This window comes from Neodiprion pinetum, chromosome 6 (genome assembly GCF_021155775.2).
Source record: "Neodiprion pinetum isolate iyNeoPine1 chromosome 6, iyNeoPine1.2, whole genome shotgun sequence".
In the NCBI taxonomy this organism is placed as follows: domain Eukaryota; kingdom Metazoa; phylum Arthropoda; class Insecta; order Hymenoptera; family Diprionidae; genus Neodiprion; species Neodiprion pinetum.
The window spans coordinates 22,566,342-22,585,630 of NC_060237.1; the positions used below are offsets into that span (position 1 = coordinate 22,566,342).

At 38.8% G+C, this 19,289-nt stretch overlaps 2 protein-coding genes and 1 long non-coding RNA gene across 11 annotated transcripts in view; 2 read left to right on the forward strand and 1 right to left on the reverse strand.

Annotated features, from left to right (window-relative positions):
- The window catches only part of SK (small conductance calcium-activated potassium channel), a 171,390-nt gene that overhangs the window by 110,531 nt on the left and 41,570 nt on the right, over positions 1-19,289 (reverse strand). For both annotated transcript variants that reach the window (XM_046632477.2, XM_046632478.2), the window contains exons 3-4: positions 16,349-16,842; positions 12,609-12,882 (exon numbers count right to left, since the gene is read on the reverse strand). In XM_046632477.2, coding sequence (XP_046488433.1) covers positions 12,609-12,882; positions 16,349-16,791 — 717 coding nt within the window. In that variant the 5' untranslated portion in view covers positions 16,792-16,842. The remainder of the gene's footprint in view (positions 1-12,608; positions 12,883-16,348; positions 16,843-19,289) is intronic.
- The window catches only part of LOC124221992 (uncharacterized), a 167,386-nt gene that overhangs the window by 90,093 nt on the left and 58,004 nt on the right, over positions 1-19,289 (forward strand). The gene's annotated exons all lie outside the window — the stretch shown is intronic.
- Positions 1,077-8,564, forward strand: LOC124221978 (uncharacterized). Of its 5 annotated transcripts, none has more exons than XM_046632482.2 (6): positions 1,077-1,627; positions 3,123-3,194; positions 5,885-6,101; positions 6,283-7,103; positions 7,778-7,947; positions 8,161-8,564. In XM_046632482.2, the coding sequence occupies exons 3-6, from the start codon at positions 5,900-5,902 to the stop codon at positions 8,201-8,203; spliced, it is 1,236 nt and encodes a 411-aa protein (XP_046488438.1). In that variant the 5' UTR covers positions 1,077-1,627; positions 3,123-3,194; positions 5,885-5,899; the 3' UTR covers positions 8,204-8,564. The 5 variants fall into 5 exon arrangements, 4 of the variants coding, with proteins under 4 accessions (XP_046488438.1, XP_046488436.1, XP_046488437.1 ...); XM_046632480.2 differs by having other exon boundaries at positions 1,090-1,627; positions 7,791-7,947; XM_046632481.2 differs by lacking the exon at positions 3,123-3,194 and having other exon boundaries at positions 1,091-1,627; positions 7,791-7,947.

The window sequence follows — 19,289 nt, forward strand, 5'->3', positions numbered from 1 at the left end:
CTTGTAGCAATTCATTTTGAACTCATTGATACATTGGAGACTTTGTAAACTTGAAAAAGTGACTATTGTGGTCGAAAAGTGGCGTAAAAAAAATTGGTACAAGGTAAGTCGAAAAACGACCTATCATCGTTTAGGGGATGAGTCATGCTTTCAAATAAGCCAAGAAGCACAGAAATCGCCAATTTTTTGGATGCCTGACATCATTTTGAACGAAAAACAATATTTTTTACGTGTTAATTAGATGGGAAACCTAAATCCTCGTTGAGCGACTTCTAAACTTCAAGCTACAGCGCCCTCCTTGAACGAGGACCTCTTTAATGTCAAAACCTAAAGTTTTGAGTGGTAGGAGCGAAGAAAAAAAAAAGTTCATTTTCGACACACCCTAATATATATATATATATATATATATATATATATATATATATTGTACATTCATCATACAACTACCAGCAACCCCAATTAAGCGCTTAATTATTGCGGTTTTCCACTATTGCACAGAAATATATTCATCGTTTGATGAACGTATTTTTTCAACGATTATTGTTCACGTTTTACTGCTACTTGTGATCTACGTTCAATAACCGTTTATGAAATTTATTCAATATCGGACTATTTTCAAGATACATTGAATTGTATAATATGTATATTTGATCAAATGGGTTCATACTTGTTTTACTTCAACACGATTGAGGAAAATTCAACGTTGAGTACAATATTCAGATTATGAACGCACTTTTAGTATTCATGTATGCGGAACCGCCTGATGCCAAGCGGTGGCCAAATCAGTTGATTATCTTATAATTAGTTTCCGAAAAATGGACTTTAATTACCCGTTATTTTGATGCCAATATTATGTGGTAACTAAAGCTGAACACTGATCTTGTATTCATTTACCGGTGCATGGAACATAGATATAACCAATAAAAGGAAGAGAATAAAGAAGTGTCCGAAACGTGAATAATTTCGTACCAAGAATAATAATTTATTGTACATTTTTATAATTATTTCACAATATTGGTTATCATATTATAATATATTAAATCTCATTATTTGGCACGAATTACGTCAAGACTTCAATATCTTGTATGAGTACTTGCTAAAACAAGCGTTCATCATATCCTGTCGCATTTTTAACGTCGTTTGTACGTTTATTTTTCGCGCTATTTTATCGGAGTTCTGTGCGTTATACATTGTGTCACTACTGATATATTATTCTCCTGCTCTGGTGCGTCAGCGTCGGTAACGCTGCAAGCTAGAGTAAGAGCGCAATAATTATATGTAGAGACAGAACTTATCCCATGGACCGCGCATTCATACAGTAAGTGTAAGTATAGCGAGTGGTAAGACAAGGACAGCTCGGAATAACACGGGCATATATGGCAAAGTTGATTCCCTTTTGGGCACGATCTCTCTGTCGCTCTTGCGTCTCCTCTATCTTTGTCTTTGTCTGGGAGCCTATATTCATCCCCACCCTTGCAACTGGCCTCAGGCGCTGGTTATGGCGTTATTCGTCAACCGAATGCGGAGGTGCTCGGATCGATCGGTGATCGTGTAGCAAAAAAGGTGAGAAGCTATTGTTAATCTGCGGCCTAGACGGAAGAAGCAAATTCGTCATTAAATAACGCTGGTAAGTACAACTACATATTTTTCCAAATATGGTGGTATTTTGTCTTAATACATCGAGCATTCTTGGTTGAAAAAATAATGTGTTTTGCAACTCAAATTCTGTCTCTTCTGTATTTTTTTCTTTCCTTTCTTTTCTTTCTTCAAAAGAAACTATGTGTAATGTTCTGCGTCTTTTTCTCTAAACCAAACGATGTACCATAAAAATATGGAATAGTTTATTGTTTATTATATAACGTTCATGAATATTTTTGAACTGTTTTTAAACGTTATTTATATGTGTTAAGTTTACTATGATACGTATATTATAGGTTAATTATATTAGTTCTTGTCGAATTTGAGGAAAACTTCATGTTAATAATCATCCCATGTGATCATGCGGTTATTAGTAACTTTTGCTCTGTATTGTTTGAAATCGGTTTCGTGTTTATTATTTTTTTAGATACCGTTTCAACATATCTATAACATACATATGAACTCGTAGCATCTTCCAAAGTAACAAAGTATAGTAATACAGCCACGTAAATATTTCTGTGCCATCGAAATCACAGAAATATTATTTTGACAATATTTTTTATTTTCTTTTCCCTTCAATTGAAAATAACAATTATTATCCATCAGAAGAAGACGGTCATGTTAGACAATAGAGACAATAGAGAAGATCCGTAGCAATAAAGCTTTTTCACCAGTTAGTGCAACAACTTATATAGAGGTTTATTAAAAATTATGTATTTTGATCCAAAATTCTGTTTTGTGTATATTTTCTTGGATTTGGGCTGAATAAATATTAAAAAGGGATTTGCACCTGAATAATTTTGTAAACACTGGTAAAAATAGTGGTCATCTACCCATCAAACGTATATAATACGCAGGAAATTCGTAACAAGTAATTTTATTCCATTGGATTTGACTTTGATCTTTACCGATAAACGTATAGTATACTCATGATTTACGTTCAGTAGTAGGCGTCATGATATACTATTCGAAAAGTATTAGAATATAAGCAGGACATCGGCCCAGAATTGGTTCAACGTTAAACTACGATCTTGTTTAATTTGTAGTAACAATAAATAGCGATACATAGAACTATAAGTACTATAGAATAATAATATTAGTAACAGTACTATCTAGTCCTGAAATATATCACGATTCCTACTACTGAACGTAAATCATGAGTATACTATGCGTTTATCGGTAAATGTCAGAGTCAAATCCAATAGAATGAAACTACTCATTACCTGCGTATTATATACGTTCGATGGGTAGCTGACCACGTTTTTTATTCGTGTTTACAAAATTGTTCGGCTACAAATGCCTTTTTAATATTTATTTAGCCCAAATCCAAGAAAATATACACGAAACAGCATTTTTGATCAAATTACTTAATTTTCAATAAAATTTTATATAAATTGTTGCGCTAACTCGTGTAAAAGCTTTATTGCTATGAATCTTCTGTATTGACTCACGTACTACGTTCATTAGGTTCATTTAACTTTTAGTTTTCAGAGTGGTGTGCGGATATTTACGACAAATAAGGCAAGCACGTTAAAGCGTACATCATTTCTTGTCTGGTGTGTATTATTATTTAGTTTTATAACATGCCTCATGATTTAAAAGTTCTGAGTAAACGACATTTGCGTCGCAAAACAGCTATAAATACTCGTAAAGTATTACTGAGTATTGCAGGCAATAATTGTGCACTCGAGCACCTTACGAAATCACAATTAAAAGATGCTAGTCATGAACATGTGTCTTGTATCGGAGAATATGTGCACTCTATAGATAGCGATTATGATGTTGATCATATCCATCAAAGTAATGAACAGAATGAAGAAAACTCTAATTCGAACCGCGATAATAAAGATTTCAAAGACATCGAAAGTGACATAGATAGCATCAAAGCTACGTTGTACAGTTCTGAAGATAATTCAAGTTCCGTCAGCGATGAAGTGCATTTAGATGATGAAACGAACTTTGTTGAAAATTTGCGCGACTGGGCATCTTCAAATAACATCACACATAACGCGATCGATCAATTGCTAGCATTATTGAAACCAGCACATCCTATCTTACCCTTAAGTGCTAGGACTCTACTTCACACGTCACGACGTATTGAAACGTTAAATTTAGACAACGGAGAAATGTGTTATTTCGGTTTGGAGAAATGCTTGAGACAAAAACTCGAGTCAGGTCTCAAAAAAGGACTGTCACCTGAACATACGTTGCGAGTTGATTTTAATATTGATGGGATTCCCGTTTATAAAAGTAGCGGAACATCATTTTGGCCAATTTTGGGACGCAGTATTTCAATGATCGATGATAGCCCATTTGTAATTGGTGTTTATTATGGTACGGGTAAACCGATGCCACTATCTTCATATTTACGAGATTTAATTAAAGAAACGTCACGTTTAAGCACCAATGGTTTTGAGTTTAATGGCACCAAATACTTTGTCAGAGTTGGTTTATTCGCGTGTGACGCGCCCGCGAGATCTATGTTGAAAATGTGTTTAGGACATTCGGGTAAGGATGCTTGCGAGAGGTGTAAGATTCGCGCAGTTCATCTCAACCGTAAACTGTGTTATCCATGTGACACCGAATTCCAGAAGCGAAAAGATAGTGATTTTGTTGCACCTAGTGAAAACGATCGTCACGTTAAAGGACGTTCGCCTCTTTTAGATCTTTACGTGGGACTAGTCTCCCAATTTCCTTTAGATCCCATGCATTTAATCTACCTGGGAATTTTGAAGAGGTTGCTCCTTAAATACTGGGTCGAGGGTTCACGTGATTGCAAATTGTCTAAGGATATTTTGTTAGAAATTGAACGTATAATGAAACTATTGGCGCGATATGTTCCGGCAGAGTTTCCTCGAAAGCCCCGTGGATTTTTGGATTTGCATCGATGGAAAGCGACAGAATTTAGATTTTTCTTGTTATATTCCGGCCCTGTTGTAATGCGGGATGTGCTAGATCGAAAAAAGTACAAACATTTTTTATTATTGTCTGCCGCCGTGTATATTCTATCGAATACAGCCTTGTTCTCGCGTTTTCGAAACATCGCGCAAGATATGATCGAAAAATTCGTTACTCAAGGTGCTAAGATATACGGACAAAACTTTGTCGTATATAATGTACATTCGCTGCTGCATGTCATAGACGACGTAGAACGATTTGGCCCATTAGAAGAATACAGTTGCTTTGTGTATGAAAATCATTTGGGCCATTTGAAACGACTTATTCGATCGAAACGCTTGCCGCTGCAGCAGCTGAGTAATCGACTTGAAGAACTAAGTTCTATTCGTAAAACTAATTGTCAGGAAAAATTTATTCCTAAACCCAAATTTATTGGAAATTCTCGTGAATGTCAGGCTCTGGAAACGAAAAAATTCAAAATATCAATAAAAAGGCCGGATAATGTAGTAGCTTGTGGGACAGAAATATTAGTGATCAAATCAATCCTTTTCATTGCCGGAGAATATAGAATTATAGGTACTCCGTTCAAGTACAAGCGAGACCTTTATCAGAAACCTATTAAATCTTCCAAACTAGGGATTTTTTTCGTAAGAAGTTTCAACGTAGCGAAATCTTATCGCGTCGATGATATATTACATAAATTCGTCTGTCTTCCATTTAAAGATGGTTTCGCAGTAACTCCGATACTACACGAAATGAAATAAAATTTTTATTTTTTGTTAAACATCTCAACGAAACGAGCTCTCGACAAAAAACAGATGATGAACCTACGATTCTCGGCAATGTGTACGAGGAAGAGGGATTCGTTCAAGACATGTATAGTATGTCTATGTCTACCTCGCACACATTCCCGAGAATCGTAGGTTCATTATCTCTTTTATATTAAAAGTTTGCTTCAATTGAGATGTTTAGCAAAAAATAACATTATCGTATACCTATTACCATATACCGTATATGCCGAGTCTAATTTACCTAGTAGTCCAATATACCCAACTCTACCATATGTTCATAACATCACTTTTGAGCTGATTTATTATAGTTTTGTACGTCACATTGACGTTCAAGTATTGGTTAGACATGCGTTCCCAAAATCTTCATAATGTTTCATGATCGATTCATCTTTTAACTTATATACTACCTTGCATATTCCTATGTTGATGTCCTAATTAAAAACTTTTAAACTGGCACTTTTTGCTCAGAGTGGAATAAAAGTGCTTGAATTTTGATCAAATATAAATTTATACACCAGACTAGAGAATATGATACATTTAACGATGTTTTTACTCAGTCGTGCTGCAGAACTATGTATGCGGTGATTGAATTCTTGGTTGGCGAAGATAGAGAATGCGCATTGGTACCAGTTCTTTGGCTGGTCGAAAACAACACCCAATGTTACTGGCCACGGACAAAAACTGAAGATCATTTTACAAAACTTGTAAAATCAAAGGCTGCCTATGAAAAAACATGGCCAAAGTTTGCCATTCACAAAGTACTGCATACCGGAGGTGATTATTGGAACGTAGAACTTTTTTTTACAATTGTATACGGATTGAATGTTTCAATCATATTAATTTTCACTTGGATAAGAGTTACGACGATATATTTTGATCATATTGTACATTTGTGATTAATTTTGCTAATCAATGAGCATTCGGTATTGATTGATATTCCTTGATTAACTAACAGATGACTACCACGACACCGAAGCAACGATGGCGCGCCTACTGGAGCTGGGCACGTCCGATGAATCCGGAATAATTCGCAACATCGCTAAAAAATCCACTGTAATACCTCAGCAAGATATTACCAATGACGTGGACGAGAATGAAGCTACGAACAGTGATGATGTCGAACCTGAGCCGCAAAAGAAAAAACGTAAACACAAAACCGACAAGAAGAAGGCTAAAAATCGACACGTTAGTAACAAAAAAAAAAAAACGAAGCGTTCTCGTGAAAGTTCAAGTAGTTTAGGTTACACCTCTTCAGCTGACGAGAATTTGCCACCGTCCGAAGTCGATGAATCGACTTCTAACCGTAATAAGAATACTCGCTACATTAACTCAGCCAAAGGATCTACCAAAAATCAGACACCAAAGAAAAACTTGGCCCACAAGATCGTACAGCACCAGTATAATGATAATTCCCATGAGTCACCGAATCAGTTGTCTGGATATGAAACATCAAATAGAAACATTTCTAGTAGGATCATCAGGTCTACCACGCAATATGACTTATCAAGATCCTTTTCACAACTTGAACCTTCAACCCCGACCACATCACGCGAACAGAATACCTTTGAAGAAAAAACTCTGCAGTATTTAGAACACATTAAATCCTACACTGAACAAAACCATCTGCTACTACGTAAAATCTTCTCAAAACAGAAGGAAGTCAGCATCGACGTAACAAAGAAACCAGCCGAATTCCCAAAACTTCCTCTTAACTCCATGGAAGACTTCTCCAACCTCGAAAATATCCTGAAATCCGAAGAGCATCGAACTTATTTAGTGAGTAGACCTTGCAATCATATTCAAAATATGTATGTCATGACATACGGATAGGTACTAATACCGAGCGTATTCTTCAATGAGGGCCAACCCCCTCCCTAGCGCAAACCAACACAGGCACATGAGGCTCGGCCGGGAGGGGATAGAATGCCAGTGGCCATGTTAGTCTCCACTCGACCGAACTTCACGTACGCGTCATGTGCCTGAGTTGGCTTAGCACTAGGGAGGGGGTTGTCTCTCATTGAAGAATACGCTCGGTATGTGTTGACTGCAAAGGAATAATGAAAATTACTACAGGCATACAGAATTGCGGTTCGTAACGTTTTAACCCTCTCGGACCGTATGTTGCTTCTACGCAACACGCACTTTGAGGCTTCATAAAACTGTATCGGTCGCAAGGTCAGGGTTCTAACTGCATAGTTCCATTAAGCAAGGTCAGATGGCCTTATAGATACTCCTAAACCCTGAGGTAAACTGCTTTCACCCATCGAAATATCAATATGGTGAGAGATTTTCATTCAACATGAAATCGGTCTCGGTCTGATCGAGAGGGTTAACGTTAAAAAATGCTGAAAAAATATTAGGAATCGACAATCTCCAACTAGTCAAAATTGTTATCGATGTTGATAACAGTAAGAATATTTTGAATTCAATTCGACATTCATTCATTTTAGTATTTTGTTGCAGACCGGGAAACTGGCTTCTGTTGGAGGGACAAGCGGTCGCCAATGTGTGTTGGCTATAATGAGGTCACTACTCACAAACGAATTAGCGATGCAATTCAATTGGGCAGGGAGGGACAAAGTCCCATTTCAAAAGACATTGACAATGGAAACTGTTTACGGTAATGAATAATTCATGAAATTTTCGAGAAACAGTTATTACTTGGATTTATCGTGTGAAAACAATATTATTCACACATTATTATTCAAATTATGCAAACTGTTAACTTTTTTCCCAATATATTCGAGATTCATCACAATTTACATTGAAATTATTCCTTATCAGTTATCAATATCGTGATATTGTACCTTCCTTTTGATGTATTTTTTCTCAGAGGCTGTGAAACAAACCTTTCTTGGCAAGAAGGAAATTGGTGATGCAACCGAAACCAGTGTTTCGTGTGCCGTGAAAGACTGGTTAAAACTAGCTCGATCACGGCATACCTATGTACGAAAGAAGGGCTAAGAAACTGTGGTAAACGTCAACTAATTTTAAAAACAGTCATATAAAAGTACAAATCATACAGGCATATAAATATTTCTGATATAAGTGTAATATTCTTAGCGTTTTCTGTTAGTTGTAACTACCGTGAAGACGAAAGTATAGTGTAGGTTGAGCTGTGTCTATGAGCTACAAGATGTACCTTTTTTTTTGATAAATGAGTATTTATAGATATAAGATATTTGTGTAACGTTCTAACAAAGATATAATAAAATCGATTCACATATATAAACTAAATTCGTACGCTTTCTAACTCAACCCAGACTTGTTTCTAGCTAACGTGAAATGATCTTCCTCTATAGCAGTGTACTATATACGCTTTCAATTACACATCCAAGATACGTTATGTATTCAAGTCTAGAGGTCCAATTAAAAACGTTTTTTAACACTGTATAATATTCGTTTAGACATAAATAATGAAAGATTAAAGCGTCATTAACAGAAAACATTTTGTCACGTTAGTTAAACGGACATTGTCAACACATTTTAATAGAAAAAATTTCCTTCATAATTTGAGTTTTAAAACGTACTTGCGAAACGTCTCTTAGTAGTCATCAATATCCAAATATTAGACGATTACCATAAATATTAAAATAACGGATTTTCGATACGTTTTATCAACAAATTGAGATACGATTTATAAATGTTTGGTTTCAAACGTATAAAATTTGCATATGAACAACTATCGTAAGACGTCCACCAAAAACGTTTAATAAACCGAAATCACGGCGGACATTCTTCGCAATAAAATACGTAGGTGCTGCACGTTTATTCTACAGAATAAAACGTTCTTTTTTGACGAATTTCATACGCTTTATATACTGGCATTGTTTATTGGGATGAGTATATTTCAAGGAACAGAAATCTGGCGCAACGAATTTTTATCCGACGAGAGGATAATATACCGCCTGAGGGAAAACGAACAGTTCGCTGACTCAGCTTTGAAATTTGTGCGTGTTCGCTTGTCGGATATTTTCGAAATAACGCGGTGTGAGAATTTTCACCGAAGATAAAACACAACCTCGCTACTGCGACAGGGGCTGTAAAGAATGCAAATTCGTCTTAAAGTTTGGATCCAATTTGCTAAGGGTACGCGAGACGCTGGGGTGGCCGACGGAAGGGTCGTGCCTTAGAGTTAGAGTGCCTAGAGCGGAGCCTTTGGCCTCGTTGCTTAGGATTATCCCGTTTGTTCCGGTAATCTTGAATTAGAAGGACGTTAAATCGTCGTTACGACGGAAGGGTAAACAGCAGATAACGTTTGTGAAAATCGGGTAACCGTCGCGTCGTCGTGGTTCAAGGTTTTAGAAAAATTGATCTAATCAGCTCAACGATATGGGATATTGCACGATAACTCTAAAGGTGTGGATTAATTCGATGTCGAGTGCGTTCGAGGCGAAAACATCGACCTGAATGAATTTCGATAATTTATTGATTCCGAAACATTGCCTGATGTGTAATAATAATTGCATTCTCTTAACGTACAGAATGCAATAAAAAAACAAAAAAAGAACAAACGATACATGAATGGTTCGAAACGTGTGGAAGAAACGTAATTTAAACCCGGGAAACTGGCTTAACAACTATCGCTGATTTTTTTTTCCCGTCTCAGTTGACCGGCCAGTTGATCAAGTCACTGTTTCTTCTTGACCGACGGAACGATTTCATACATGAAAGAGCCGACTGAGTGCACAGGCGAAAGAACCTTCGTTCAAAGGCTGCGAGAAGCTTCTCATCCAAACAAGGTACGAGGTGGATGGATAGTTTACCGTTTTATCACGCGAAAGAAGCGACATGACGCAGACTTGACTGAAAGCTCGCTCATTCCTTCGTAAACGCCACACTCGTGTCAAGCCTCCCTTAGACTCGTCTGTCGGTTGGGGTTGCTCGGAGGGAGGCGGAAAAAAGTAGCGATTACGTGGGGCGAACGTCGAGTCGCGTTCGTTCCCTGCAGGGTTCCCGCTTTGGGAGTGATTTCATAATTTGCACTAGGTGTCAGACGATTGCAGCGCGTTGGCCTTCCGCCAAGAGGTTGACGTGGCTGCACGGCGTCTTCCTCCTTCGCCGCCCCCTTCTCTTCCCCCGCCTCTCGACCCTCGAGGGTTCTCGGCCTCTCGCCCTCCGGCCCTCTTCTCTGCCGAGGAATAACCTGCCCTCGAGATAATTAAACTAACAAACTTCTCGAATGTTTCACCCTGACTGCTTGCGGCTTTGCAGTGACTTACACTTGTTCAAATGTGGAGATAATAATTTCATTGCGTGTTTTCGTAATGCGTCAAATGTAGCATTGCCTACCGCGCGAACCGAGCCTTATGTCGACAATTGGCCATTTGAATAGGAATTCATTTTTTGTTTTACCCCGCGAAAAATACTTCGACGATTATTTTATCGCCTCGAGACCGTTGATCTAACTTTTCTCGTTGATGAAACCTCGGCTGATAGGGTTAAAATTGTATCTTGAACCGACCGCGACTCGGAATGCAACCATCAAATGGAACCCAATTTGCGTATATTAATTAGACACGGAGGAAAACTTTGAAATTTTCAAACGCCTTGTTAATTACATACCGTTATCCCGCTCGAGGCGAGATTGAATTTTTTTATGACTTTGGGTACATTGATTGGCTGCAGAAAATACCAGTATCTTCCTTCTTCAATTCCCCCATTTTCACCGACAGGCAATTCGTTTGCGGATTGATAACACCTTGACGCTTATCTTTCAGTATTTTTCTTTTTTTTTATTTATTTATTTTTTTTTTCGTAGATTTATTACACCCGTCAGATAGGTCGGAGAAAGCTATTTGCCTCGTAATTGAAATTTCAAGAATTTTTAATCGAATTCTCAAACTACAACTGTATAATAAAACCGAAACGTTTCTGAGATATATTTCCTTCAGCTCGCTGACTGTCTATGAATAAATATTACAACTGCGAGGCACGTTTCGCTAGGTTGAAAATTGCAACGGTCTGTGCAGTTATAAATAATTTCAGTTAGTTTCAACGTTTCCTAATTGTCATTAGAGCTTAAGCAAAGTAAGTCTACCTACAGATAGGCTTATACGTGCAGTAGGAGGAGAGTAAAGTTGTGAAATACAATTACGTCGAAGCGTACGGTACACCTGCACGACTAGAGCGGTGTAAAACTTGGTGAAAATTTTGATTAGCACCAGTTTCCGGGATTAAGACTAACTTACCGAGGTAGTGAACCTAACGCAATGTTTCCTCGCGTGAATCTCGTAAATTTTCAATTCCAACATTTCGATTCAAGATTTCAATTGATGGCCAAAGCGTGACGGTTATTTCGAAGTACCAGCACAGGCGTATATCTCTGGTTTGCCTTCTTTGTTCCGTGTTTTTTCATTCACCCTCGTCAATACAGGTATATATACATTATACATATATATCCAGGAAATTTGTTAAAAAAAAACTGTGAATTCCCCGCAGGCAATTGCCTCGAAGAGTAAGCTTACAGAACGAGGCTCGTCTGCAATTTCACCAGAGAGGGTTTGAAAAATAAATTTGTACGAAATTTTTGTAATTTTGATGAAATGAATGACAATGAGGGAGCAGCTGTCTGCACGTTGATATTTCTGTATCCGCGGGTCAAAAATTCCATCTTCTCAAGCAGTAATTGCAATGAAATATTCGTAAGAATAACTTACGCAACGCTACGTTACTCGCAACCAAAGTGTAATGAAATTTTAAAAAAACTTTGTTCTCGGATGTAATTCCACAATCCCTTTATTATACACGAATTCCACAATTTACTCAACACGGGGAACAACTCTAAATTTGTTTTGACAGATTATATTTTGATTCGACAGTTGCGCTGTGGTGTGCACGGCATCCACGTTCAGTGAACGAAAGGTGTGAAAAATCAGTAGTAACCGTTAAAAAGACGCGTATTGAATTACTAGTTTTATACTTTGCTTGTGCCAGAGTGAATAAAGCAGAAAAGCAAGGAAATAAATGACAATTTCACAGAGTTTTGACGTACACAAAAAGAACGTTCGACACATTACCCAGTAGTAACCAAGTATAAAATGTATGAGTAATCAATGTGTAATTAAAAAACAAAACCTATGTATAAAACTAAATCTTTCGCTATGGGCAACATGGTTCACAGTTGTATTTCTTCAGATTCACCTGTAAATCGAATCTATATGTATATCTATGCTGAGGCGCCCTAAACCTACACGTCTGTATATGAACGAGCCCGGGACTCGACCGGTAAAGTAGAAGATAACGGTTGAGAATTGACGGGTGTGCAGAGAGGGAGCTTACCTGCCGGAATTGCCTGATGCCGCCATTGATCCGCAGAGAATCCGCGGCGATACCGGCGATACCATCGCCAGGTTCGCGAAGTTGTCTCAGGGAGGCTGCGCTAGGTGCTGCGCCTCCGTGCAGGGGGCAGCAACATCCGGTACAACAGCAACCCGATGCTTCCGGCTGCGAGCTTTGCCGGATTATCCGGGCGCTCGGCGATGTCGTCACCAAAACCGGCGGTGGCGGGGCCGATTGACAGGGGCAGCAGTGATGCCCGCTCCTGACGCTTTCCCTTTGGCAGAAAATAGGATATAAGCTGGGAGCTTTTTCCATCTTTTTCAAAATTTTTAAAACCATTCGAGCTTTCGCGGAGCTTTCCGAAGCTTTTTTCGAGCTTTCCCGAGCTTTTCCCGAGCTTGCAGAGCTTTTTCGAGCTTTCTCGAGATTTATCATAATCGAGAAGGCTACCTTTTCGTACTATAACACGACGGACCGTCAATTTAATCAGACGCGGTACAGAAATTATTACGTCAAGTATGGATAATGAGATTCCGTGTGATGTACTCACAGTCTTCCTCACGTTGAAACGGAGCTCGGGGTAAGCGTCTTCGTCAGCGCGTTGGCGAACGACGTACGGCCGTATGATTACGCGTATATATAGTCGGCAAAGACGCCGTAAATTCCCGCGCGAAACCGTGCCAACCGGCGTGGTAAACGATACTTGAAACCTGATCCGATATCAACTTTGATTTTGTGAAATTGGATTTTCCTAGCTTTCGTTTCATCGCTTCTCTTTGTACTACTAGATTTCTACTTTTCCTACGAACGTGAGCTAGTTCGATTTTGTAAGAATTTCGACTTGGCGAGTCGGACTGTCGAGATATGATGATCGTCAGGAATTTACTACAACTCGATCAATATCTAATTTTCCTCGACATCGAATCTCTGATACGATGTAATAATGCATTCTCATTTGAATTGAAAACACGTCAAGTAATTCAAAGAAATCGTTTCTGTTCATTCTATCAGACAGTATATTCACAATTTCTTGGAATTTAAAAAAGTGCTATCCATCTTATCAAATAATAACATTTAATGGTGCCCATGAGCTCGTTAATTTGAAGAAAAAAAAATATTTCTTAAACATGATCAAACTATTTTACGAAATTGTGTGTTGCGTGACAGGTGTTTCTCAAGATAAACGAAAATTAATCATTTCAATCAACCGAACAATTTTTATGCAATAAATATCTTCCCAGAAAAGCTTGGAACCATGCAATTCATTCAATCTGCCACTAAAGCCCGTCGTCGCAAATATTTGCACCAAGCCAATAGGGAGACAATGAAATATTTGGGCTTGAACATATAGTACTTCGGAGAACGGGATGTTGATTTTAGAGGGAAAAGTTTTTTCCGTATAGAAAATCCATACCGGCTAGTTTATCATACTTATGCCTGCGGGTGTTATGGCGATAGGTTTGCGCAGGAGCAGATTGGCTCGCATATAGCCAATAATTGCTGTCGTAAACGACGAGGTTCGTTGTACGACAGTTCTTCAATAGCTTCGAGTTCTACAAGCGTTTATCTCGTGACTACATATATTCCCGATGGGTGTTATCGTCAGTCTATCGGTGAACGTGAGTCGCGGTCGAGCGGTGGATGCTCCTCTTCAAGGGGATAACCTCATTAATTCAACCGCGAAATAACGAGCCGTCCCAGCGTGTAAGACAAGCATTTGAAAATTTGTAAAAATTCCAATCATCTCACCGTCAGAATATAGCCAGAAAATTATCGACACATAAAATTACGCGAAATAGTTACTCGTACCACATTTTCTTACAATTTAAGACATATGTAAACCGTTTTTGTAATCACATCCATTTTAACGGAGTTTTATAGTAACTATAACTGATGAAATTTTCCTCAGCGCCTCCACGGATCTCCGGCGTGTTACGGCTTTTCAGAGTTTCAGTGAAATCTACGCGACTCCTTCGAGAATTCGACGATTTATCACGATCAAGAGTTCACATCTTTACGCACACTTGAAGTTACGCATGAATCGCGTGAAAAAATGTTGACAACTTTTTCATCTTGATACGTGGCTTACATACTTCAGTGCCAGAACTTCGTTGCGCCTTCTTCGCGACTCGAACGAAACTCTTGAACTCACCCCGAGCTAGTAGTAAAGTCTACGCTTGGTCGGACGCCGTGAAGTAGGCTTCAAATTATTTCTCAGCATTCAATGAACGTTTTGGTGACTTGTTAAATCTCGCTGTGATGATTGAATCTCCGTACAAGTACGTTATTTTGTACGTGTAAGAAATCAGGGTTTTAGCAAGGTTTGTAGTTCGATAATCGTTTGCTAAAATTTTCACTAACCCTAGAACGGTGAGGTTATTTATTTGTTTTTTTTAACCTATTCCGCCGACGGGAGGGTGAAAAGACGCCCCAATCTTGTAAATTCCATCTCTTGGGTACATCATATCGTTAAGGGTGTTATGGGATCTCATTTTCTTGGTTTTTTTTAATAAAGAATCACGCCCGCTAAAAAAACTTTTTGCGTAAGTTCCACAAAAGTGGTGATAAGTTATTTACTAAGGTTAGAAATCGTATGCTGTTCTCTTGCGGCGGGAAATTTAAATTCGAGTGGGGTATTTTTTAACCCCCCCGCCCCGTTATCATTCTAGGGTTCAGGTCTTATCTGAGACGACGTGTTGCGAATATCTTATGAAATTGAGAAGTGTTAATATTTTTGGAATTGCTATACTGACATATGTTCTTATCCTGCTCCACTATTCTTTCTGACGTCACAACGCGTTGGCGTAGAAAAATGAAAGATGTGAAAATAGTTCTATTGCTTTGAAGAATTGTTTGCAGTTTGATAAGCGATCGATTTACCAACGAAGTAGCCGAGTTTCGAACATCCCGATACGTACTCTCAAAGAATTAATATCCATTGTTTCTGTGTAAGGGGAGGATTTTTGAAGAAGGTACATACTTAATAGCAACGCGAGTGAAATTTAATTATGAAAGTAAATTTAACTTCCATAAAAACGCTACGGCGATAATGCTCACCGTGTAAACAAGTTCTGGAAATATGCCAGCAGACGTCGAGGAAAATGTACGCCCGACAAAAAAATTTCTTCCTATAGCGTATTGCCTTTTACTTTTATGAAACGTGCAATGCGTATATCCACGCTTTTAAAAGTTAGGTTTGCGAACATCGTCGTGCGTCAATCACGAAATATGCCAAGGACCACCGCGTTTCATCGCATCAATAATTTTAAGAGTGAAATTTATTGAATTTCGTCACAGTAAAACTGACCCACAAAAATCTCCGAACAGGGTGTATATATCTACCGCCACTGAATATCTTTAACATTACTTTATACGATTTATCAATTCATCCATTCGGGTCCATATCAGTCACATGTGAATGAAAGACTGTAGGTAAAAAATGGTACAAGACTGTTTTTCGTTTGGTTTTGACAATTTTAAAAGTTTGATTCGAAACAGTTGACTCGGAAAGTGTTGTGTGATTAACAGTTTCCGTCGGGTATCTTTTCGCAATAAATTAAATAATTGAGTGGATTTATAACGCCAAGAACAAGTAAAACGGTCGACAATCGTGGCCAAAGATGGATGCAGATTCTGAATTTGCATATACTGTATTATACGCGAGTATGCAGTCGCACGTACCGATCGGACAAATCAGCAGCATCACAATCTGACAATGCACCAAATATCCGGAAGCTCACCTGGAGACGCTGCGCGCCAAGTGCATCGCCGAAGACGGAGCCAAGGACTCTCTCCTGTCGCACCGGCACCTGTTGTACGCGCCTTGGCCTTGATGGTTGCCGCAGGGTCTGCTCCTACAGGATACGCCGACAGGCATCGCCGCTGGTTGCGGTTCCCCATCGAGTCTGCAGTGGAGTTCGATGTCCGGCACTGACCTGGTCGCTGGGTCCTCGGTAGTCCCGCTTTCCTCGGAACCCCCTAAGCCTGAGACCGACATCTGAGGTGACGCTACGAGGAACGTGGCGCGGTCTTGTCTCGTCAGCACCGGCTTTCCCGGGGGCGCCGTGGCTACGACGACGGGAGGGGGTGGCCCCCTGGTCAGCAGGGCAGCCGTCTCGTCGCTGCTCCCGTAATCGCCACCCCCGCCGCCCTCCTGCGATCCGGTATTCCCGTTCGAACTCATTCCCAACGAAGCCTCGTCCGGCGAGCTTTTCTCACGTCACGTTATCATCTCCTGAAATTTCAAAAGTCAACATTGTCAGACTCTTGAGACATCGATACGCAGTCTTTTGATTATTTTTTTTTTTTATTATGGTAAAGGGGCGGGGAATTAACCCTTACGATGCACATCCGGGTAAAAATGAACCCATGGCATGTTCGCCGTGAATTCCATATGAAAAACCAAAATTCCAAAATAACCTGATTTAATTCAAGATAAATAATGAACTATCATAAAAATCGTTAATACTGCCTTTTACCGAAAATTCAATCTCATTCGCTTAAATAGATACGTTTTTTTTTTTATCGCGCTGTATCTCCGTATATTTCTTTTTCTCAAATATTTGTGTCTTGAGAGTTACTCAGACAATTTTCAGCTCAAAATATTGAAAATTTAGTGAGTTGTGATTTTTTGAGCAGAATGATACATTTTTTGGTATTTTGTTGTTTTATGATTGGTTTTTTTTCTTTTTTTATTTTTTCTTTTCTCATATTCGCAATCTCATTTTGCTCGAGATAACTAATTTGCCTTGAAATATAGCAGTTAAAGAGTATCCCGGAATTCTTACAAGTTATTTGAATCGATATCTCTGCTTTTATGCAACGATGTTTGCTGTGGGGTCTCCAGCGACCCTGATGTGACACCAGCGCTATATACAGGAGTTGTGCAGTGTAGGGGTTGGGAGTATAAAAATTATTAGAATTGTCCAGAATTTGAAGGTGAAGTTGAAAATACAAGAATTTAAAGAAAATATATGAAAATAGTGAAGAATTAGATCAAATGTTGAGCACTAATGAAAAACATTTCAGTAACCGATATAATTTGTAATTGTTCTCATCAAAACTAATTTTATTCGACACGAATTAATGCCTCATTAGTTTTACAAGGTAGTGATCAGTAATTTATTCCCATATAGATTTGAATTTTATTGACTTGGCTGATCAATTATGTCATTACGCGATGGCTTGCACGATCACGTCGTTTTTGGACGACGTTATACACGCAGAAAAACAATTTGCTTAATTCACCGAGTATCGTGCTGAAATATGGCCAGCGAAATTTCTTTTCATCAATTTCACTCGACAAAAAAAGTAATCTGAACAAGATTCAGTAGTTTGGAATATTGAGGAAAACCGCATTCGTTTCAATCAGCATAACATTTCATTTACCATATTCTGTCGCTATGTTTGGTGAATTTGAAACACGTGTTTCCTTGTATTTATAAAACAATTTCGCAATATCAGTAAAACAATCTTCAATTTGGTGAAATGATCAATAACAGTTTCGTAGAAGTGACGAGTAGTTTGAGTGGAATGTAAAGTCTGTGCCAGTTACACAGAATTAAATGATTTTACAAAATTAACCAATGACATCTTTAGAAGGTAAAAAAATATTCCCTACTGCAAATTCAGGTGAAGATTTTATCCGATTCGCGGAAATGGATTTACGGAATTCCGGATTAAACATCGGGGAGTGCGCGATTGTGAGTTTGAGGACATATTCCTTGCACACTGTAGCCACCATGAATTAAAGCTTAAACAGTCCATTAACTACGACAAGTTCATTTTACTTCACCTCCTTTAGTCAATTAATTGAGAAAAGCAATCTAATACCGAAGGCTTTGTAAAGTGGATGCGGCAGCTGAAAAAGTCTTAAAGAGGCATACCAGAGTGAAGATGAGATGTTAGGGAATCGAATGGAGAAAAATGAAGTTACCTATGTGATGGAAATAAATGAGTGAATCCGGAGCGAATTATCAGTTTGGGATGAAGAGGGAGCACGGGCATGTGGTCGAGGGTATTATGCGTAGCCATACCGTTTGTAGACAGCTTTGAGAGCGATAATCAGGCTTAATTTCATTGTTCCATAATGGTTGAACAATTCCTTTCAGTTAGGCAGATGGCGGAGGGCCCTGAAGATTTTAAGAGATGTACCGGTGGCGATTAGCACTTAAGACGATTTAGCACGAGTACAAAAGCATGTCGTCTAGAATCGCCGCAGATCTCGACCGAATTTAATCCCGATCCAGTTACTGGTCATGAAAATTCATAACCAATCTCCCTCCCTTCCTTACACTCCGTTAAAACAACGTCGCATATCGTTCTTCGGCCAATTCGTTCTTCACGGATGAGAATATTCACCCTAAGGAGAGTTTTCGCGAATCCCCTCGCCGACGCTGTGTGCTATGCAAACAATAAAATTTGTTCAGATCCCACGGGGGGGGGGGGGGGGGGGATACGCGTCAAGCACGAAACTTGGCTGCCTTGCCCTTCAGTTGTCGGCTGTTAAAGCTTGCTTTATAGATTAAGTAACGCAAATAAATGCTAATCGCGCGCGTCGCGACTTCTGACGACTTTTGGACGGACTAGAAAATTCTGACAGATGAGTTTGAGCAGTTTGAAACTTTGAAGCAATCGCTATCGCATGTCTGTGCACGTGGCTTTATACATGTATAGGCCATT

Coding starts and splice junctions, on each gene's coding strand:
- LOC124221978 (XM_046632480.2), top strand. CDS start 5,900: ATGTATGCGGTGATTGAATTCTTGGTTGGCGAAGATAGAGAATGCGCA. Junction 6,102..6,282: donor CAAAGTACTGCATACCGGAG/GTGATTATTGGA, acceptor ATTAACTAACAG/ATGACTACCACGACACCGAA. Junction 7,948..8,160: donor GACAATGGAAACTGTTTACG/GTAATGAATAAT, acceptor ATTTTTTCTCAG/AGGCTGTGAAACAAACCTTT.